The sequence below is a fragment of the Tachypleus tridentatus genome, chromosome 2 (assembly GCF_004210375.1).
Source record: "Tachypleus tridentatus isolate NWPU-2018 chromosome 2, ASM421037v1, whole genome shotgun sequence".
NCBI classification, from domain to species: Eukaryota; Metazoa; Arthropoda; class Merostomata; order Xiphosura; family Limulidae; genus Tachypleus; species Tachypleus tridentatus.
This window is the reverse complement of record NC_134826.1, coordinates 50,903,178-50,928,342: the sequence shown is the minus strand read 5'-3', so window position 1 is coordinate 50,928,342 and position 25,165 is coordinate 50,903,178. Positions and strand designations below refer to the sequence as shown.

At 33.9% G+C, this 25,165-nt stretch overlaps 1 protein-coding gene across 3 annotated transcripts in view; it reads right to left on the bottom strand.

Moving 5' to 3' along the window:
- Positions 1 to 25,165, bottom strand: part of LOC143243778 (GTPase-activating Rap/Ran-GAP domain-like protein 3) — a 157,490-nt gene that overhangs the window by 67,997 nt on the left and 64,328 nt on the right. Inside the window, exon 1 of one of the 3 annotated variants that reach the window (XM_076487417.1) lies at positions 10,442 to 11,081. The exons of the other annotated variants lie outside the window; for them this stretch is intronic. Within the exon in view, the coding sequence (XP_076343532.1) occupies positions 10,442 to 10,653 (212 nt within the window). The 5' untranslated portion in view covers positions 10,654 to 11,081. Of the gene's footprint in view, positions 1 to 10,441; positions 11,082 to 25,165 lie in introns of those variants that run through there. 3 annotated transcript variants of the gene reach the window in all.

Here is a 25,165-nt window from a genome sequence, read left to right as displayed (position 1 = left end):
TATAATAGGTCAATAAGACCATGTTCCTTTGTTCTATTTAGTGTAAAATATCTGTTTATAAGTTCTAGTTACGTTTATTACTGTAAGGAATCTCCGGTTCAAGTTCTTTGTTGAGTACTTTGTAGTCAGGATTGCTCGTTGTATGTGATAGCAGAACTTGATTTTTTATTTTACCTTCAGAAAATCGATATAATGAACAGAGTGAATTAATGCATCCGTGCCATGTAACTTCTAATGTTTATTACGATACTAGAGATGCACTTTCTACACAGATCTCAAAATCATTACAGTATGAACCGGTTTAGGTGAAGTATTCAAGGCACATTATTCTCTATAAGGAAGAAGATGTTACTCCCTTTTGACTCATATAATTGATTTAAATTTATTGGTTACTTTCTACAATAATTTTTACGGTTAAATCGTTTTTCGTTTGAACAACAGAGATTTAGAAGCAGTCTTCTCAATGGTGTTTAATATTGGCTTATCTATTTCTCTACTATTCGAGTCACTTGTGGAATCCAGGTGGGTTAAAGCGTTCGACTCGCAATCTGAGGGTCGCGGGTTCGAATCCCTATCGCACAAAGCTTTGCGGGAAATTAAAAGACAAACAAACAAACTTTTGGTTTTCTTTTAAGTCGATGCTCTAAGTGAATATAAAATATTCAATAGTATAGCATTAGTATTTAGGGCAAAGTTACTTCAGTTATTTGCTCCTGTCTTCCCTAATAAATATTCATAGTATAGCATTAGTTTTTAGGGCAAAGTTACTTTAGTTATCTGTTCCGTCCTCCCTAATTGAACTTCTAACCACACCAGCACTCTTCCATCCACCATCTCCACGCTAATGGATTGACTATTACTCTTATAATGCACCAACAGCTTAAAGTGTGGGGAATGTTATATGACATTACACATGTTAGAGCCAATAGTGGTTTAACAACTACTATGATGCGCTTTCAAAGACGAAACTTTGTTTGTTTGTAGTTAACGACGAAGCTATAAACGGGATATCAGTGCTGTACATGTTCTAGCACTAGTTTTAATCATCAAACATGTTTCGGGTAACAATAAACTAAAACAAATGGCAAACCCATAGATTCAAGACATTAGTTGTTAATAAGAGTTTATTAGTTTTCTCTGATTAAAGTCAAACTTGGTGTCTCTGGGTGTTCACAAGATGGTGTAATAAAATATTTACCCAAAATCTTGTTAGAGTTTTTTCCTTTTTCCTTGGATCCAAAAGTTCAGTAAAGAAAGTTAATCTGAAATTAATTGTTTGCTTCTTGAATTTTGCGCAAAGCTACACGAGGGTTATCCAGAGAATCGCTTTTGTTTGTAGTGTATTTAAGAAAGTTTTGAGAGAAAAAAAGTGCTTTGAGTTTTATTCTAAAGGCCCCTTTCTACTCCTAGATCCCTATTTATCGATGAAACGACATTTCTTCTTAAAATAACATCTTCAAAACTTTGTCAGGGGATTCCATCAGAAATATAAAGATGTCTGCTAGTCAGTTTATACTAAATGAAAAATATTGTAATTTGCATCAGAAGGTCTTAAAAATACACTGTCTACAGAAGCTGTTTGCTAGGACTAAAAACGTGAATAAATCAACATAATCTCCTTGTAGGTAAACCTAAATGTTCATGAAACTTATAGATATTGAACATCTTGTAGAAAAATGTTACCCAAGGATTATTTCGTCTTGCATTTCAGAATAATTATTGAAATTAACAAACGCAATAACTAGGTATTATAAAAAGACTTACTTAGGATTCCTCATTACTATTGAAACCACTAACATGTGTATTGAGTCCTGAAAATTTGGTTTACGGTATATAGTTATCTCGAAAATGTCCCGTCGATTAGAAACAAAAGCATCCAACAATAAAAAAAATCTAGATTATTGCCTTCTGTGATTCCAAGGTAGTAAATACGTCAACAATTCACAACCTAAGTAAACTGGTTTAAATTCTATGGGTCATTCTGTTAACCTCAGTGTGTTAAAACACAAAAGGAGATTTGCCAAGTCAGATGTAACCTATCGTACTATCATAACTGTAATTAACCAGTCGAATCACAAATTGGTCCATTAAACATACATGTAGTTCTTTAACTGTAGAAAATACAAGTTTAGAAAGAAGAGTGTGTGTGTGTGTGTGTTTTTCGAATAGTAAGGCCACATCAGCCTATCTGCTCAGTCCACCGAATGGAATCGAATCCCTGATTTTAGTGTTGTAAATCCGTAAACTTACCGCTTTACCAGCGGGGTACGCAAAAAGTAAGCAACTGATTTCAGTATAGATCTCCATTCATAGGTTTGATTCAAGTTAAATTCTCCGTGTAGTTTAACTACTTTTAAACCCAAACCTAAAAGAATGAGATAATTTCTGATAGTAAGCGAAAATTTCGAAACTACAGGTTTAGCTTGTAATACTTAAGTAAACCATACATTATCCCAGAATGAGAACTAACTGGCCTAATTTATTTGACAGCCATTTGACAGACACTGTGGCTCAGTGTTATGTCTGTGGACTTGTCGTACTAGAAACTGGATTTCGATACCTGTGGTGGGCAGAGCACAAAAAGTCCTTTGTATAGTTTTGTGCTTAAAAATAAAGAACACATTATTTGAACATAATAACGGTTATTATGTTGTTTTCCTTCACGTGCATGGTCAGGTGGTTAAAGCGCTCACGCATAATCCGAGAGTCACGGGTTCGAACCCCTGTCACATCAAACATGCTCGTTCATTTAGCCGTAGGGTCGTTATAATGTTTCGGTCAATCCCATTATTCGTTAGTAAAAGAGTAGCCCAAGAGCTGGTGATGACGAGCTGTCTTCCCTCTTGTCTTACACTGCTAAATTAGGAACGGCTAGCGCAGATAGCCCTCGTGTATCTTTGCGCAAAATTCAGAAACGAAACAAAAAATATTTTGAAAACTATATATTATCATTTAATATACATCAGCCTTCTGGAAGAAATATTCTTTATTTAAAAATGTCCATCTTATTTCCTCGTAGTTAAATCAGGACTTTTCCCAGTTCGAAACTTGTTGGAATATGTTGTTACATTTCATTTCTTACGAGTGTATTTCTATATTGGAGCAGTGTGCAAGTTTTGTGAAACTAGTCCGATACTAGTTTTAAAAATGAATAATTATTATATATTTTAAATAAGATATCTATATTAACATAAACCTGCTAGATTAAATTAAAACCCTTTTCAATAATGTATGTCATACTCAAATAAACTATAATAAATACTCTTCTAAGTTATAAAACAGCAAACATTTGAATGACAGGTGCTTTGGTAACGAAAACCTTTTATTGTGGCATACATTGCCTGAATCGATAATAAGTCTTGATGAAGAGAAACCCACTTGAATTAAAAATGTATCTCAGAACAGCTGGTATGGGTATTAACACTGTTATTGATAAGGACAGAACAACGTTTCGACCTTCCTAAGTAATCTTCAGGTTAAGAAAGAGAGAAAGAAGAAATGACATTCATTTCATCCAGCAGTGATGAAAGGAAAAAATAATCCCTAATTTTGTGAAGATAAAAATATCCAAGAATATTAATCAGTGTACAAACATTATCCATAATTTACGGGAAAACCAACTAAATACCATGTTGAACTCGAAATATAAAGAACTAAATGACATGTGGAAACACAAAATGACAAACTGTCTCTTTGTTAACCTGAATATAACCTAGGAAGGTCGAAACGTTGTTCCCTGCTTATCAATAAATGTGTTAATACCCATACCAGCTGTTCTGAAATACAAATAAATCTGTTATGAAAGCTATAACCATTGCGTTAAGACGAAGGTTTTTAAAGTATATCACAAACTAGAACATCGTAGATACTGAGTTACATATATCTATGATATATCATCATTCTTTCAAAATGTAACATTATTGTAATAGTTTTTATACACGGTTTTTCACTTTCAATTTGACTGGAAAAATTGTGTTCAGGTGACACATACAAACATGTATTTGTATTAATTTGATATATTTCTTCTTAAGTAGTTCAGACTGTCTATCAGAAAGCATTTGAATCACCTGAAAACGGACATGACAGGTACAAAAACATGTTTACAACGTTAGCGTTACAGAATTAGTCCCCCCCTTTCGATAGCTCTTCCTGGTGACAGAGCACAGTTAGCCCAAGAATGGTTGAAATTTCAACTCCGTAGAGAATATAAAACTGATAATTGAGTCTATTCATACAATTTTGATCTCAGTAATTGTGTGTACGTTTTAGAGCAAAATTTTGTTGAGCTACTTGTGATGTCAATCGTAAGGATTCGAACCTCGAATTTTAGTATTGTAAGTATGGAAATTTATTTCTGGCGCATGGCGGTTAGGAGGACTACAAGTTTTTAACTGCTCCTATTAATCTCAAGGGCTAAAGTATTTGGATCAAAATCTGGCTTCAAAATCTGCCTAGATTATAAAATTGTATCTCAAAACGTATTTCGGGATTTCATCAAAAATAAGCAGTTTAAACATACAAATTCTACTACATGACGTATTTTCAAATTTTAATTAAAAAGATTATTCACCAAAACGTATGAGAATAATTAAAGAAACTGACTGCTACAAACTTTTAAAACTTTGCCTTCATTTCTATTTCAGCACGAATAGCTTCTCCATAACAATTAATGGTTAAAAATGTAATCAGAGTTTCCGATCCACATGGGGGGTAATACAACTGATTAACAATTAATGGTTAAAAATGTAATCAGTGTTTCCGATTCACATGGGGGTATACAACTAAAATATTCATCCTTAGAAACTAACCTTTAGTAACATATTAATTAATATCTTAGTTATGTGACCTCGACTAACCATTAGTAACAGTTTAATTAATATCTTAGTTATGTGACCTCTACTAATTATTAGCAACAGATTGATTAATATTTTAGTTACGTCACCTCGACTAACCATTAGTAACAGTTTAATTAGTAGCTTAGTTATGTTACCTATACTAACCGTTAGTAATAGATTAATTAATATTATAGTTACGTGACCTCGACTAACCATTAGTAGCAGATTAAATAATATTTAAGTTGTGTGGTCTTTACTAACCGTTAGTAACAGGTTAAGTAACATTTTAGTTACGTGGTCTTTATTAACCGTTAGTAACAGATTAAGTAATATTTTAGTTACGTGGTCTTTATTAACCGTTAATAACAGATTAAGTAACATTTTAGTTATGTGGTCTTTATTAAGCGTTAGTAATAGATTAATTAATATTTTAGTTACGTAATCTCTACGAACCGTTAGTAACAGATTAATTAATATTTTAGTTACGTAGTCTTTACTAACCGTTAATAACAGATTAAGTTATATTTTAGTTACGTGGTATTTACTAACCGTTAGTAATAGATTAAGTAACATTTTAGTTATGTGGTCTTTATTAACCGTTAGTAACCAATTAATTACTATTTTAGTTACGTGATCTCTACGAACCGTTAGTAACAGATTAATTAATATTTTAGTTACGTAGTCTTTACTAACCGTTAATAACAGATTAAGTTATATTTTAGTTACGTGGTATTTACTAACCGTTAGTAATAGATTAAGTAACATTTTAGTTATGTGGTCTTTATTAACCGTTAGTAACCAATTAATTAATATTTTAGTTATGTGATCTCTACGAACCGTTAGTAACAGATTAATTAATATTTCAGTTATCCAACTTCATATACTTTTTCGTTCTCGTACACTTTTTACATGCAGAAATTATACCCCAAGCCACTTGTCTAGGAATTTGGAAGCTAATATAACTATAGTAGAATGCTTATACCTAAGTATTATCCACATTACATTGTCTAAATAAATAGTCATCCACTTGTATTGTCCATAACACGAGGGAAAGTTCAAAATAATAGTAAATTAAATAATTCACCATTTGTTGGAGACAGAATCACGTGCATATATATTAAATATTTGATCCTAAAGTTTTAGTGGGCTTTTTAAACTATGTTAATATGTTCAATCCATCATAAGTATGCTACGAATTTATTCCTTAATATGAGCGACGATTAAAAGCTGTTGTATTTGATTTACATACGTATGACGACCGCTGCTGCACGTCACACACATATTTATTCGCTTCTTTGCAGGTTCATTATTAAGCCTTATTTAAACATTGTGGAACATCACACTATGTAGGGAACTTCGAGTGGGAAACATTCTATTTGGCAGAGTCTGATGAACAAAACAAGGGAAGCATTGGAAGTGAAATTTGTTTTCAAAATTCTCGAAGGTCACGCAATACGACAATTATCATCGCAAAGACTGGAAAGGTTCTGGAAGAAATACAAAACTTATTCTCAGCGTACAGTTGTATACAGAGAGAGAAATTTTGGGCTATTATCATACGTTGTGGTGTAAGTTTATTTGTAAAGGCGAGATAAAGGAAGACGCACTAGAAGCTTAACCACACATGCTGCCTGCTAGAAAATCTCACAATTTCTTGTACTATCTTTTTAATATATTAAAAAACAACAACCAAAAATATTTAACATACGAAGATAACTGGAGCAAAAATACTACTAAAGCTCTAACTATCTTATACTTTGTAAGGAAATAAAAAAAATGATAAATACAAATTCAACAGATCGCTAAGGTCGCGAAACCTAAAACATCAAGTTTATGTTTTTCTGCGTAAGTACAGGTAACAAATACTCGCTACGAATATTTTTAACCAATAGCGCGAGAAAGGTAAAAAGAGATATTGTTGCTGGTTAGATTCTTTTTTTTTACACAGAGAGACGTGTAAAAGGAGATACTGTTGCTGGTTGGATTCTTTTTTTTTACACAGAGAGACGTGTAAAAAGAGATACTGTTGCTGGTTGGATTCTTTTTTTTTTACACAGAGAGACGTGTAAAAAGAGATACTGTTGCTGGTTGGATTCTTTTTTTACACAGAGAGACGTGTAAAAAGAGATGCTGTTGCTTGTTGGATTCTTTTTTTACACAGAGAGACGTGTAAAAAGAGATACTGTTGCTGGTTGGATTCTTTTTTTACACAGAGAGACGTGTAAAAAGAGATACTTTTGCTGGTTGGATTCTTTTTTTACACAGAGAGACGTGTAAAAAGAGATACTGTTGCTGGTTGGATTCTTTTTTTACACAGCGAGACGTGTAAAAAGAGATACTGTTGCTGGTTGGATTCTTTTTCTTACACAGAGAGACGTGTAAAAAGAGATACTGTTGCTGGTTGGATTTTAATGAGATTAATATATAATTTAATTTGCTCAAGAGAAGATTACCATTAAGAAATAATTTGACCGGATCTGGTAAACTGATTAATAAATATTATACAAACTGTGTCCGGACTATACATTTTCTCGATTAACAACTACACCTAATTTTGTAATAAAAACGAAGATTTGGAGCAGAACCAAAGTGACATCTCTACGTTACTTTAAGCCAATACTTTGTAATGATTTTTTCTTCTTTTCGAGACACTCCAACAATTTTCACGACACTCCCAACGTTTTAACGCCTAGTTAACAATGACGTAGCCAAGGAGAAATCAAAGAGATACCCCCCATTATGTCCCGTGTGAAATTATGTATAAAAGAACAAAACTAGATTCAGTGCACATAGAATGTGACGCAGCAGTTTATAATTATTCTAAACATCTCGTGGTAATCCTCTTGAAAATCACTGTTTCATACCGTTATACCGACCTTTCTTTTGATACGATTTTAAGGTTAAGTAGAAACGTTGCATTTTTTAGTTATATGGCAATATGTGTATCTTAAATGGTTATTAATTAATTAATATAATTTACGTATGTCTCATCAGTAAGATTTAACAGAACGACTGTTATATTAGCAAGATTACCTGCGAATTACTGAAAAGCCCCTAGAACAGTCAGCGACTTGCTAAGATCCAGACTTCGATGCTTTCTGGCGGAAAGGCCTCAATGGTTAGTCCATTGTGTATGTTTTTTCCATGAAAATAATGAATTTGATCTTATATTTGGTATTTATGGCCTATATCTGACTAGGACAAAAACATCCAGTAAGCAGCACTCTGCCATTCTCGTTAGGAGACTGAGGGCGAGTCTTGTAACGGACTCATAACCTAAAGTGCGGGGAATATTGAAGCACTGTAGCTACATCCGAAATACAAATCTCCGCTATCAACTCAAATCATACACAAAATGTTGTAGTTTACTAGTCCAAAGTAACTCACAGCTGTAAAAACCTTATCGGATTCGGCATGGCTAGGTGGTTAAAGCGCTCGACTCGTAATCCGAAGGTCTCGGATTCGAATCCCCGTCACACCAAAAATGTTCACCCTTTCAGCCGTGGGGGCTTTATAATGTGACGGTCAATCCTACTATTCGTTGGTAAAAGAGTAGCCCAAGAGTTGACAGTGGGTGATGATGAATAGCTGCCTTCCCTCTAGTCATCTTGCACTGCTAAATTATGGATGCTTAGCGCAGATAACCCTCGTGTAGTTTTGAGTGAAATTCAAAAACAAACAAACAATAACCTTGTCTTTAAGGTAGAAAGCAAGTTTCTATGGCTAAATAACTTTATATGTTCAACTTCACCACTTAGACTACATTATTAAAAATAATAAACATTCCTTTATTATTTTAATGTTTGTTATCTACATAGCTTTCCTTTGTTATGTGCAAACTGTCATGTCCTAGTGGTTGCTCTCTAGAACTAAGACCAGTGTAATGCTGGCACTAACAGAGATTAAAACTAAAGCAGTTTCGGTTGTCAGTGTCAAGAAACAGAGTTAAAAATACAAAGCAGTGAAACTAGCGAAATATACCGAACAGTTTAGTTTCTGAAACCAGAGTCTAATATACAGAATATGACTTAGATCCTGAAACCGTAGTCCATATGCAGAACTCGGCTTATTGTCTGAACTGGAATTAGGCATATAAGACGTGGCTTATTGCCTGAAGCAGAAATTAAACCTACAGGATATAACTTATTGTTTGAAACAGAAGTTAAACCTACAGGATATAACTTATTGTTTGAAACAGAAGTTAAACTTACAAGATATAGGTTATTAACGCACCTAGTGACTTACCTCACCTCAGCTACAGTGCATGAGATTAAGGTCTCATGATCATAAATAATAAAAATACACTTTCAAACTGTTCACACCTGAAAAGAAAATTATATTTTTCGCAAGTTTTAAACTCTTTTGCTAAAACTTCTATCGAATCCTATCTCGTTATTACCACCAAGAGTAGGTTAACTTATCAATGGATAATATATGTTTCTATAGAACTTAAAACATGAGCATCTAGCTGGAGTAACCGTCCTCTGGATAGAAGTTATGTAAATTCACGATTAGTGAAAAGATATCTTAGAGCTTGAAAAGCTGCTTCCATTATGTGTAATTATAATAAAAAAAATCAAATAAAAACTGCAAAACCTAAAATTCTTGTATGTCCATGTAACTACTTATCTATATAAATATAACAGTACTGTCTGTTGTATGTCCACGTAACTATTTCTCAAGGTATGGATGGATCTTCACCCCGACTCATATGAAGTTTCATTAGATCCATCCATACCTTGAGAAATAGTTACGTGGACATACAACAGACAGTACTGTTATATTTATATAGATTAGTAGTTACATGGACATACAAGAGACAGTATTGTTATATTTATATAGATTAGTAGTTACATGGACATAAAGAGACAGTACTATTATATTTTTATAGATAAGTAGTTACATTGACATACAACAGACGGTACTGTTATATTTATATGGATAAGTAGTTACATGGACATACAACAGACAGTACTATTATATTTATATAGATAAGTAGTTACATGGACATACAAGAGACAGTATTGTTATATTTATATAGATTAGTAGTTACATGGACATAAAGAGACAATACTATTATATTTTTATAGATAAGTAGTTACATTGACATACAACAGACGGTACTGTTATATTTATATGGATAAGTAGTTTCATGGACATACAACAGACAGTACTATTATATTTATATAGATAAGTAATTACATACACATACGACAGACAGTACTATTATATTTATATGGTTAAGTAGTTACATGGACATACAACAGACAGTACTATTATATTTATAGAGATAAGTAATTACATACACATACAACAGACAGTACTATTATATTTATATAGATTATATATATATATATCGTCTGTGAAATATAACACGCACAATAAATACACTCTTACTTTTATGTTGGTAAAGTACATGAAAGCTACTAATGCAACTGTCAACTGATTATATTCATATCCACTTAATTTTCACGTAATAAATAAGCGTGATGCAAGTTTTATTTACGATCTGCGACCTTACTCTGTGGTATTCCTACTTTGGGAAGAAGAACTTGTAATGCATAGTAAAAACTGCTGGAAACTGTAAGGTTAACTATACGACTCACCCTCGAAGGTCATAGTTTAAGGGAACAGAATTGGCCAAGCGCAAGGGTTCTTTGATAACGGAGTTGAGGCTGAAACCAGAGGTGTTTTTCTTTCGCCGCCTGGAGTTAGTGGTGAGCACTCGTCGAAGCTTGCTCTCGACGTAGCAGCTTGGGACGGATTCCTCAGAGTGACCGACCAGATCTAAAACTGACCCTTGATAGTGGCACAACATAATTCTCTCTGGCGTAGTAGTAAAATCAGACGTTAGCTAAGCAGCGTATGTGTGTTATGTACTCATTCGTTTTACAAGCTCGTAGCTCTAATAAGTTCCGACTATCTGCGATGTCTCAACAACCCAAATAAATGTGTAGCTTTTCACTGTTTCACCAGTCCGGAGTTTTTAAAATTAATATTAAAATTAATATTAATATTAAAATTAAAATTAAATAAGATAAATAACAAACATAATGTCTTATAATCGAACTATGTACGAGCAGTCAGTTTCGAGTTGGGTTTTTTTATATAGATCGAAAGCAGAGGATATTTAGTGTTATTACAGTAAGAATAAGTCAGCTGTTCTTAGATCTCCAGTCAGTCCTAACGTACACAAGCTTTAGGCTTATTCTAGAGCTGTCACGTGCATAGCATACTCTAATAAACAATGGCATGCCACTAACTGAAGCAGGTATAAACCTGAATCTTGCTTATGTTTGCTTTTTCAACTACCAGGTGCTCCGAGCATTGAAAACATAGCCTCGACCCAGGTGTACGTGAGCCATGATAGGTTAACACAGATGTAAAAGGCAGTCTCAGTAGCCAAACCACGCAGAAAATAACGCTTGAAAAGCATGGTAAACCTTAAACTTCGGTTGCTATCACCTTGTATATGATGCATAGGTGTTATTTAGCAAGATATAATTTATGTGGTAATACAAGAAGCATTTTTCATTTTGAATAACTAGAAGAAAAACAAGTGGTCAGAAAATAGATTCAAAATAAAATAATACAAATAAATATTACCTCAGTGTATATATGACTTTTATAACAATATATACGACACTTTTCCATAGTTCGGAGTTCATATTCTAATCCTTATAACCCTACCCGGCATGGCCAGGTAGTTAAGATACTCGACTCGTAACCTGAGAGTCGCGGGTTCGAATCCTCGTCACACTAAATATGCTCGCCCTTTCAGCCGTGGGGGCGTTATAAAGCATCGGTCAATCCCACTATTCGTTGGTAAAGAGTTGGCGGTGGGTGGTGATGACTAGCTGTCTTCCTTCTAGTCTTACACTGCTAAATTATGGACGGCTCGGTGCAGTGGGCTAACAACCTATTCACTTAAATACTTGTTGAAAAATCCGCAAGCGATCGCGGCCCTATGTTCCTAGATGGAATCTAATGGTGATAACTAACTAACTAACAATTAAAAATGTGTTCGTTTAATCTATTCAATAAGACTTAGACCTCCATTGGAAGTAAAAATGTAATCAGAATAAAAATAATTATGAGCTGATTTTTTTTTATCGTAGAAAATTTAGTGTTGTGTGAATCTAAAAAATGCCCTCGAATGAGACAGCGATAAGCATACGGATTTACAATGCTATAATTAGGAGTTCGATTCCCTATCTGCTGTAAAACACAAGCACACACACATATATATATAAGATAAAGAAGTAAAAGTGGGGTGTAATAATTCTTGAAAACAGTTACAGAGGATCTCTGAACTGCTGAGAAGTGAGAAGTTTGTTTGTTTTGAATCTAACGCAAAGCTGCACGAGGGCTATCTGCGCTAGCGGTCCCGTAATTTAATAGTGCAAGCGCAGAGGGAAGGCAGCTAGTCATTACCACCCACAGCCAATTCTTGAGCTACTCTTTTACCAACGAATAGTGGGACTGACCGTCACTTTATAACGCCCCCGCGGCTGAAAGGAAAGCATGTTTGGTGGTACTGGGATTCGAACTCTCGACCATAAGATTACGAGTTGAGTGCCCCAACCACCTGGCCATGTAGGACCAGGAAAGAGGAGAGTTTGTTTATAGATAATTTTGTAACCAATATTGCCTAAGGTAGATGAACTATAAAAAGCACTAGACACAATCCAACTCTTTCTGGGTGACTCCTTGTTTGTGCTTTTTGTCTTGATCGACAGCTGAGTACATAAATCATACACATTATATTTAAACAGTACAGGTTAACATAACATTAAACATAAAAGCTCAGAGGAAAAAAAAAGACTGTACCTAAATAATTTACAGGAACAAATCGCTTCGTCCTCAGCCTTTACAAACTTTAAAAAAAAAAAAAAAGTTGATTTTGAGTTGACTGAAACTCTATTTACTAAAGAATGTATTTGGTTTGTTTTGAACTTCGCGCAAAGCTACACGAGGGCAATTTGCGCTAGCCGTACTTAATTCAGCTGTGTAAGACTAAAGGGAAGGCAGCTAGTCATCACCATCCGCCGCCAACTCTTGGGCTACTCTTTTACCAACGAATAGTGGTATTGACCGTCACATTTTAGCGCCCCCATGGCTGAAAGGGCGAGCATGTTTGGTGTGACGGGGTTCGAACCCGCGATCCTCGAATGTCGTGTTGAGTGCCTTAACCACCTGGCCATGTAGGACCGTTTAAAGATTGGGAGAGGACAATTAAAATGTAGCGAAAAATATAGACAACGTCTGAGGTTTAAAAGGTATTAACCCTATTTGTTTATGGAGAAAAACAGGAAAAAATTGTACCTTTCCAGGGAATAAGGGAAGAATGGCGTATTAAGGTAACAACTTGATAACTAATGTACTAGTTTATTTTTCCCAAACGCATAAGCGACACCTTGCGTGCAGAAACCATTATTTATCCTTATGATTTCTTCTTTTTTCTAATAGAGAATCGCTTAAAAACAACATTCAGTTAAGATCATGAAGTAACTGTTAAGATATGATAATCTATCGAAATTTCGAAACTAAAACCTACAAGAAGACCGTAGGTTAGATGAAGAAGAGAAGCCATCTTATGTTAAATATATTCGATACGTTCCAAAGATTTGTTTAGTGAGATGGTATTTGTTATCACATTGCATATGATGCATCTATGTGATTTACGTAGTACTGAACGACGAGACTAGTTAGCACCACCCTCTACCAGCTATACCAGTGTGGTATTGACTTCCAATCTTATAATGTGCACACTTCCTTAAAGTGAAGAGCAGCTGAAATACAATAAAGTCGTCACCATTGAAATATAAATAATAATTTACAGCTGGTTCCATATCCTTATTTCTTTCTCTGCTGTTGTATGTTAATGTGAGATGAGGTGAAAGTGAAATAGGTAAAAGTTACTTGCTCAACACTATGAGCTGCCCTACTTACAGACAAAACGAGTGGAGTTCCTGTTGTAGTACACGAAACTGATGTTGGTTACCACTAATTATATTGTTTTTTTTTAAACCACTAATCATGTTTAAAAACAAGGTAACTATTTGCTAAACTGGAGGTCTGTTTATACTAACTATATTGTTGTTTTAAAAATCTACGTATCATGTCTAAAGACCTAGTAATCAATATGGAGTTTGTTTTATATTATCCATGTTGTTGTTTTTTTAAATTAGTCTGTTTCGGTTACCTGTATCTGTCTACACGTATATGTATGTATGTATGTGAAGGTATATTCCTATTCAAAATTGTTCTCAATATATATGTAATACCACACCGGTTACAAATTACAAGTCAAGAATCTTCATTATACACAATATACCAGCTTCACTTTAAATTTCTTTCATTGAGTGCTGAAAGTACACTCTCGAAGAGTACACCCCATTCTATGGGGTCGGAAGTAGAGAAGGCTGAGTGTAGGACAAAATTTCCTTGGGCAAAAGCCCCCTAGGACAAATAATAACATGAAATTTTAAAGTCATAGTTTTTATTATTTAAAGGTTATGAAGACTCTTCTGACATGTATGTCGTAAGACTGAAAAAAGAAAATAAGTACAAGCGCTGTACTAAATAGCATGCGCTATTTAATAGGGGGGATCCCAAGCGAGTTTTGGTCCGTCCCAGAGAAGGCTGTACTTCATGATATTTTTCCTTTTGAAACCGGTTTACTTTATCGACTCTACGTATTTTTTTAAAGGAAATCAATAAATATCTGAAAAATGAATCGACAGTCTTCGTACCAAACTTCCTATTGACTCGTCGTTGATTTGGTTTCTTTTTAATTTTGCGCAAAGCTACACGAGGGCTATCTGCGCTAGCCTTTCATAATTTAGCAGTGTAAGATTAGATGGAAGGCAGCTAGTCATCGCAACCCACTGCCAACTGTTGGGCTACTCTTTTACCCAACGAATAGTAGGATTGACCGTCACATTATAACGTCCCCACGGCTGAAAGGGCGAGCATATTTGGTATAACGAGGATTCGAACCCGCGACCCACGGATTACGAGTAGCCAGGTGGTAACTTGTCTTTGAAATTGAAGCAAACGGATCGATGAATTTTGAAGAAATTCGAATTCTGATAAGCACAAAGACATAAAAGTATCATGCATGTTGACGTAGAGTTACGTCTGTTTCCTATAAAATATGTGATGTAACTTCAAAATAAACGTCTGTGAGGCATATACCATCTGTAAAATAACCACTGTGAAGCTATCATATGGACATAGAGTTACGTCTGTTTCTTGTAATATACCTGATTTAACTTTAAAATAACCATTTATGAGAGGATATAAAAATATGTGCAAACGTCCACAGGCATTATTAGTCTAATTAAAAGCCACATGTTTGTGGAACAGTTCCGTGTCTATATGTTTCGTAGCCACAAAGCCTTTATTTAGATCTGAAGAATACAAGTTCGAGAAGCCTTTGGAAATATCACTGAACAAGTTCTTACTGAGATAAAATGACGGCCCATAGCTTTTGAACGAAACTGCGGGACATTCTTGGTCTTAAAATGTCCTTTCTCTAAACAGCTCGTCACGCAAGTTTAGGTATTGTTCGTGGCACATTATTTTACTGTAAAAAGTAAAGTCTTGTTGCGCTCCTTTTACTGCGTTTATGTACATTTTTAGATGTCAAACGTGGTTAAGACGGTTTCGTCTGCAGTTAACAAGCAGTGACAGGTGGAAGGACGCCATCTAGTAGCTGTCACGCAAACTTTAATCCGAGCTGATGCAAACATTTGTAAAGAAAAATAAATTTACAAAACATTTGAAAGTTCCTCTTAATTAAAATCATCTATATCTCATCTATAGAGGGAGTTGTTAAAAGTGAGAACTAGCTGGAACTAGCTTTTAAAATGTTTTCAGAGAAACTCCTCTTGTCTCACCTTCTATATGGAATACCACGCCATCTTCATTTTAATAATCCTGAGCCTAACTTTTTTCAAGCCGTTTACTTTGATTGTGTAAACAAACACTTATAATAAACTATAAAGTTTCTGCAGTATATTTTGTAAAGCTAGAGGCAGACGTGGTATTTACTGAATAGCTGCATCAATAACAATAACAACAACAACAACAACAAAAGAGTCATAAAGCCAAAGGTTGTCATGGTGATAAATTACTGAAAAGGAAAATTTATCTATTTCACATACGTCGATCGGTTATATACGATTATCCGGGCAAGGTTTATGTTTTATTTAAAAATGTAGGAATCTTAAGGTTTTTTTTTTAGAAACGATTTAAAAAAATATATAACCAACAAACTCAGTGATCACTTCAAGGTAACAAGGATCCAAAACGACATCTAATATTTCTTGTCCTATATTTCCAAATACAAACGATCCCTCTTTTAGAATAAAACGATCACAGTGTTTAGTATTAATCGTATCTTATAACTCAATCAATGTATTTTAGCAGCCTTGAAAGTGAGAATGGGTGGACAATATTTAACCTGTATCAGTAAAAATACACCAAAATCAGAAACTTTACTATCAGAAGAAAAACGGGAAATGGTTAAACTTGACACCAGAACCAAATATGTCCTATTGAGTACATTTTATTACTTTGTCCAATCAAATAAACCATTTCCCATCTGTAGTTTGTCTCCTATACGTTTGGAAAACCACAATGTATAATACTGTTCGTTTTTCTATGCTATAATCCAACCAATCCCTGTTTGCAAAATATTGAAAGAGAAACTTAGGTGTTCCTGGCTTGTTTTTCCCTGACTGTTTTACGCTTTTTGAAAAATTAGTTTAGTTCCTAAAGTGAGGTGAATAAATGATCTGAGAAAAATTCACGGACAGATAGAAACAGAAGGTAACATGAGAGCTGGTGTGTATGACGTTCACTTTTATTAACCACATATTCTCACTGCACATAAACACTTTTCAAACGGGAAATACTAAATAAACCGTTTTTTTAATGAATACATCATTATATGCACATTATGCGTTTCCACTTTGGTGTTCTTTCATTTTATTGCTGGCTTTCGTTCTTTGTGCAACAATATTTTTCAACAATGCATATAAAATAATAAACTGTAATTGTTTTTACTGCTGTTACATAAACACACCAATAGTGTACCATTATTTACTATTAACATATACGTTGGATCAAAATGCTCAACCACAGATATACATATTATTATACAATGATGTGAAACTGTATGCATGTAATTGCTTTACGATTTAATTGTACTATACATACAATTTATGAACGATTTAATTAAAAACATTTAATTAGAACATTAAGTCATACATAGAGTACCATACATATAAGATGGTTTAATGTTTTTTAGTTAATTAAAAATCATTATATTATATTCATACTGTTCTTAGATGGATTTTTATCCACTATGGTGAACCTCTATTTATCAGGTTTTAAAGAAGGTATGACATTTATATTACTACACTACGTTTTTGTCTCCTGAAATATTCAACAAAAAATCTCTTTAAGTGGAGACTTGAACTAAGTATTAGGCTTAACTTCTGATTTAATATATGATATATTTATTGTGGTGATTCTCAAGATAAACTTAAACATTTACATTTTCATAACGACTAAACATCTCAACAGAATCGGTTCTTTTACAGAAATGCATTAAATATAGGTTTTGGAGATGTCTACTCCATTCTGACAATATCGATTTCTATCCCAAGAATTTGGAAAATTGTGTTTTTTTTCTTCCAGCATTTTCTAACGTAAGCTTCTCTTCTGTTGGACATTTTAATCTCTTATGTTTAATTCAGAAAAATTCCTATGTTATCTCGAGGCTATCTGTATCGTAACTTGGGGTGATCAATATTAAAACAATACAGAATGAAGTCCAAATAGTGACATCAAATGTTAATTCGTGAATGAGGTTTATCTTCATTGAAGGTTGGTATTCATGCGAATTATACATGACTAACAGTTAACGGTACGACAGTCTGGTGGTTAGGGGCAACATGCAGTTTGTGTGTTCGAATCCTTTCACCGAATATGTTCGTCGTTTCAGTCGTGGGGACACATAATATTCAAGGGTTCTGAAGGATAGCAAAGTCCCTTATTTTTAATAAGTCTCTGAATAGCGGGCAGAGGATTGGCAGTTAATTAATGTAATTCATTTTTTTAAATGGAGTTGGTAAATATCGTCCCAGTAATTATAGATCTGCTAGTCTTATATCAGGTATGAGAAAAGTTTTGGAATGTTTGTTAAAAAATGCTTTGCAAAAGACATTTAACAATGATTAGAATGTTACTGGATAGTCAACATGGTTTCATTAAGAGAAAATCTTTCCATACAAATTCTGGGGACGACCAACGCAGATAGTCCTTGTGTAGCTTTGCGCGAAATTCAATAAATAAACTAATGAATGGTAGGTACAGCTGCGCAAATTCATGTTTCTTGTTTGACCTGCGTCATGACACATTTTGTTAAGGGTATAACTCTTGGTGGCATAGCAGTAAGTTTAATGGCTTATACCGCTAAGAATTGAGTTTCGATACCTGCTTTGAGCACAGCGCTTATATCCTACGAGTTGTTTTGCGTTTAAGAAGCGAACTAACTGCACGCAGATATTTAATAAAAATATATTTTCTAACAACATGGTATACATGAACGTATATTCAACTTCAGGTTAAAGTAAGGCAATGTCGACGTTTGTGTCGACAGCACCATCTCTCGGGATATAGCGTTTGAAATGACTTATAAAATAGCATTTTTCACGAACATAAACGGGAACATAAGTGCATATATCTAACTCATATACAAACATAATTTTAATTGCCAAATATTTGCTTCTCTAAACAAATAGTTTAAGCGTCTTCGCTTTAGTGGTAAAACTCTACAAACGTTTTTCTAGGTTCAACAATGTGCTACAAGTTGCTTTGACAGCGACCTTATCAAAATCTCACCATTCTCTCGTTTCCCACGAGACTTGGAAATATGAAGTTAAACTGTTAGCTGATCTTTGTGTGCAGTTTAATACTACGTGTAACTTTCATGCTAATATACGTCTTCAGAGAAGGAAATATTATACGACGACTAAATCTAGAAACGATTGATCCAAACAGAAGCATCTCAGGAGACTTGGCTGTAGTTTAAATCTTTACATCTAAAAATACACAGGAACAAGCGTCCTTTAGAGATGTGTTTATATAAAGGTTTAACTGAGACAATCAGTACTGGTACTATAAAATAATAATAGACTAATAAGGAGTATTTTATTGTTCTTTCTGCTGTACGGTATATTTCCCCGATGTGTATAAAAGGGTGTTTTTTATAGTAAAGTCATCACGGGTTATCTGCTCTATCCACCGAGTAGAATCAAAACTTTGATTTTAGTGTTGTAAATTCATAGACTTATCGTTGTCCTAGGTGGGGTGCGTTTAAAAGGCTTCGCTTTATGAACTATGTTTACACAAACTCCAACCATTGGTTATAGATTAATATCGCTTGCAAACTAGAAACCGTCCGTAAAATATTTTGTACTTTATAACGTGGACGATAACTTACAAAACCCATGGAATAAACGTCCATTTTAGCCCGAGGTTCAGGATAAGCAAATCCTAATAGCTAATTGACAAACAACGATTTATAACCACAATGAAGTGGTTTTATTTTGGGGAACATAGTACATTTTTCGACAGTGCATTGGTAGCTATCTGTAATTTAGAACTGCTCATCAGCGGAAGGACAAGTAATTAGCAGCACCCGCTACCAATGGTCACCGTTAAGTTCCTAAACTTGAATTGCTAAAATCGGAGGTTCAGTTTCCTACTGTAAACAGAATGCAGGGAGCTTATTACGTAGTTTTGCGCTTAAACAAACAAACCTAACAAAAAAGGAAGACTGATTGTCCACTTTTACAAACAAACTTTACCATAGAGCAGGAATATAAAGACAAACACTTTGACATTCATATTTAAATCAGTAACACGTTCAGATCTTACTAAAGAAACTTAGAAAACTCCCGAAGAACGTAGAGCGAAACTTGATTATTCTTTGTTGCTGTCACGCACATAATTTCGTCATCAAAACTATAATTAGCACTGGTCAGGTATTAGAGCTCCTGAATTCGGAGCTGACGAGCCATATTACAAAATACTACCCTCACTTCAAGATGTGGGAGCATTAGTTTCCTGTTGACTGACCGAATTCTCTTTTATCAGTTGTTCAAAGTTAAAAACGGCGAAATATGACCTTAGAAACTTTGCCAGGGATTCAAGAAGCTCAGAAGTAATAACTTAGCGGGCTTATAACGCAAAAAAATCGGGTTTCGATACCGGCGGTCAACAAAGCACATATAGCACATTGTTTGGTGAAGAAAAGATCTGCTATATATATAAAAATACTTATTATCAAGAAATATGCTTCGACTAAATACTAAAAAACCCCAGTTCACAAGTAATGCTAATATATACATAAATATACTGCAATAATAAGAAAAATATAATAGATCATTGCATCATAAGTTTCAGTAATAAAAGGAGTATAATAAAACATTAATCATAATATAATAATCATACAACAATATGATGAGTATAATAAAACATTAATCATAATATAATAATCATACAACAATATGATGAGTATAATAAAACATTTTAAAGTACAACATACAACAATAAGAAAAGTATAATAAAACATTGTAGTACAACATACAACAATAAGAAGAGTATAATAAAACATTGTAGTACAACATGCAACAATAAGAAGAGTATAATAAAACATTAAAGTACAACATACAACAATAAGAAGAGTATAATAAAACATTAAAGTACAACATACAACAATGAGAAGAGTAATAAAACATTAAAGCGCAACATACAACAATAATAAGTGTATAATAAAACATTAAAGTGCAACATATAAAATAAGAAGAGTATAATAAAACATTAAACTACAACATACAACAATAGTAAGAGTATAATAAAACATTAAACTACAACATACAACGATAAGAAGAGTATGATAAAACTTCTAACACTAAAAATGGGGATTTGATACCTGCAGTGGGCACAACATAGATCGCCAATTTTTCAGATTTGAGCTGAACAACAAAGAAACAAAACTACGATTCAGTAACTAGAGAGAATGAACTCTAACTTAATATATAAAGTGTAACATTAATCAAGATTGAAGAAGATACGAACCTTCTAAATATATGAGACTTTTATATCTTGAATTTATTCAACCTGAAGAAGATAACAAAAGGAGGTAAATAAACGAACAGATTAATATTTTGAAATTCTGTTATTTCTAACTACGCATTGTGAAATTAAAAACATTGTTATTGTGTTACTTTGTTGGTAGGCCCACCATAGCTAGGTAGTTAAGGCACGCGACTGAGGGTCGCGGGTTCGAATCCCCATAACTCCAAACATGTTCGTCCTTTCAGCCATGGGGACGTTAAAATGTGACAGTCAATCGCACTATTCTTTGGTAAAGGAGTAGCTCAAGAATTGGCGGTGGGTGGTGATGCCTAGCTGCCTTACCTAGTCCTATACTGCAAAATTAAGGTTGACTATCGCAGATAGCCCTCGTGTAACTTTGCGCGAAATTCAAAACAAACCAAACTTTGTTTATTTTGTTGTTAATAAACACAAAACAACACAATGTGTTATCTGTGTTATACCCTCCGATTTTAAGGCGTCGTAGAACCACATACTTACTTATCCCCGAGATTCTGGAGGAAGACAACTGTGATAGAAAATGAATACAATTATCGAATAATTCATCTGTCAACTGCCGTTCTCTTTCTGAGAAAAAGGACATGTTGTTCTATTGCTGTGTTCACCGAAAGAATCGAAAACGCTGATTTTAGCGTTGTAAGTCCGTTTGCTAATCGTTGTCCCACCCGAGGACTTTCATCATGGTCCGAATTATTTCTTTTTGTCCGTATATCATCTATGTGTATTAAAATAACCTTAAAGACATGATGATGTGAACTGGGGTTAAATTTCTTCATACTGTTATTTCTTATATTCTTTCTATGTGTATCCACTTATAACTGTAGAGCTACGGGACCGTTTTTCTTAATTCAAACCTAGAATTTATTCGTAGTGGCAAGGTACATAGTGAACGATAGTAGTTGAGACGGATCAGGGTTCGTGTCCTCTTCGTATAAAATTGCTATCAATCATTTTAACGCGCCGAATGCGTTATAAGAATAACAATTTCATGAAAGTATTTCAACAGTTGGCGGGAGGTGCTGTTGAATAAATGCCCTCTCCCTAGTCTGTAGGTTCAAATAAGGGCAAGGAAAGCAGCTAACTTATATCTTATATCGCCCTTAAAAACGTCCAGGATTTATTAAATATATTGATGAAATATTACAAGTACGTACACTTCGAAAACATTACAGGTCGTAATGCCTTAGTTTGAAAGTTGTTGATTGTTATTAAGCACAAAGCTGTAAAGAAGGCTGTACGTGCTCTGCCCACCACGGGTATCGAAATCTGGTATCTAGCAATAGAAGCCCGCAGATATACTGCTGTACCACTGAGGGTCTAGCATGAAAATAGAAGTTAAAGAAATTTTACCAACAAATGGTATTTTATTTTTTCTATGCTAATTACCTACACTTGGATAACAGCAACTAACATTTTCAGCCCCCTAACGGTAAAACATTGATCTAGGCTCAGGTGTGATTGATGGACTATAACATACAAATACTCCTTGAACTGAAGTATTTCCACATTAGAGACATGTTATTTAAGAGTGGCCGTTTTTATAGAATAATATACTTATAACGTGATTCAGCCTAAAACCAATTTACCCCAAGTGTTCCGCAAAAACGTTCACGGAATGTCAAAGATTAATGTTTGATATTCGAATGTCGAAGGTAAAGCTCTCGAATTAAGACACCTGCGGTTCATGCGAAGTGTTACAACAACTATATTTAATTATTTTCTACGAAAGAGACGTAATGCTAGAACACAGACACGCACACACAAAATAAATATATTTTTTTATTGTTCTTTCTACTGATATAAATTCTACTGAAGTCCGCTATGAAAGACATTAGATTTTAACATTGGTAAAAACAAGATTTCTAGGTTTAGTTTCGAACACAGAAATAATTGACTTGAGTAAATAAAAAGTGAGCAAAATTGCTTAACATAGAAATGTAATACGCTATATTATTATTATTACTAGGTTCAGTAACTGATGTTCTATATGTTAAAATTACTTTAGTATGATTCATAGTACAAAGTGATATCTAGCGTCGTGACTGTTTCGAAGGACAGGTATTGTCTAATACGTTACATTGTTGTAAACAATATTCTAAAGAAGAGTTGCCCCCCAGCGGTATGTGTTTAATTTCAACCAATCAAACAGAAAAAGAGCAATAGTTATTTGAATATATATGTTTATATATATACGCTACAAACCGGGTTTCGATACCCGTGGTGGACAGCACAGATAAGTGCATTGTGTAGCTTTGCGCTTAAATTAAAACAAAATTTTCTCAATGTCGACGCAGCTGTCATCTATTGGCCATTGTTGCGTATAATAAAGTATTGTAGATCTCATTTTCGGCTTTGTAAGTAGAAAACAAAAACGAATGAAGGTAAAATAGCTTATGCTTTAAAAACACTGTGTAGGAAATAAAATGCTTCAATGCGCAATATATGTATATATCTATTTATGTGTCTTATATGACAAATAAGACTTATGTGTCCAAATTGTGCGCTTCACGTAGATAGTTAAATTCTACGTTATTTTTCCATATCAAGATAGGTCGAAGAAATTTATCTTAAGCAAATATTTTGGTGAAATGGTGGAAATGGTAAGTATTAGAATAATTTGTAATTTTTTATTGAATTTTAAATACGGTTAAATTATAAGAAAAAAGATAATTCTAAACTGTGCAAGCAATTTATATAAATTAATGTAATATATTATTAATATAAATTATAATATATATAAGTAATTCTAAACCGTACCAGCAATTTGTATAAACTGACATAATATAATAGCAATATTAATTATAATATATATATAAATGGTTATTATTATGATTTACTTAGAACCTACAAAATAATATTTTTAGTGCTGCCGTCTGTTGGAATGTGTAAGTATAAAGCGAAATCGTAATTTAGTGTTGGCATTGAAATTAAAATAGATTAATTGATACGTTTACAGTTTTACTTTCCTTTTTTACAATAAATTTCGATTCTTGAAAAAAACGTACACGATAAATGACAGAATTAGAGAAGGATCTCGATAAGACTTAAACTTACAGACTTACAGATGTTAAAATCCGGAGTTCGATTCCTTTGGTGGAAGGATTACAAACAGGCCAGTGTAATAAATATAGATAAAATGTTCAGGTCAGCTAAAAGCACGGTTTGAAAACACTTATTGTTTGTTTGAGAGTTTTTCTGAAAGTAACAAAAATGTCTATCTGACTATAACTGTCCCCAAGCTGAGTTGAGGGAAGACAGCAAATTAACGACACCTACAGTCAACTCCTGTCACACTGAACAGCGGTAATTTGACCGTTGTGCGTATAGTGGTGCCATAGCTCCAATGTGTAGAGTGCGTTTTGCGTCGACGGTGCACAAACCACAAACCCTCGGATTTAGAGTCTATGAAAGCTACCACTAAGCCACATCTGGACTCCAATTAAACATCTATGATCAGATGTTTTTGATATTTTTACGTATTCTGCATTAATTTATATATTGTTGAGCACAAAGCTACACAATGCGTAATCGTTTCTCTGCCAACCGTAGGTATCGAAACCTAATTTGTAGCATTATGAGCTCTTTCCAAGTTCTAGCTGAGCCATCAAAGGCCAAAGGAAGAAAAAATATTTTGTTTTAAATTTAGTGCAAAGTTAAACGAGGGCTATCTGCACTAGCCATCCATAATGTATCAGTATAAGACAAGAGGGAAAGCAGCTGGTCATCACCACCCATCGCCAAATCTTAGGTACTCCTTTATCAATGAATAGTAGGATTGACCGTTACATTATAACGTTCCCACTGTTAAAAAAGTACGAACATGTTTAGTATGATGGGGACTCGAACCCACAACCATTAGATTGCGAGTCAAGCGTCCTAACTACTTGAGCATGCCTGGGAGGGGGAGAAAAAAAAGACGCCCTTATTAAAACGCAAAAATTCAGTTAATTTGATATATAGTTATTTAATACAATTTCACAATAATTAATTAATGATATTCAAAGATATAGTGATAGACATCAGAATTTTTTTGACGTTTCTACTTTGCCACGATTTAATTTTGGACTTTTTCATATTTGGTGTAATAAAGTTTAATATTCTTCTACGAGATGTCGCTAGCTACAACTGACGGT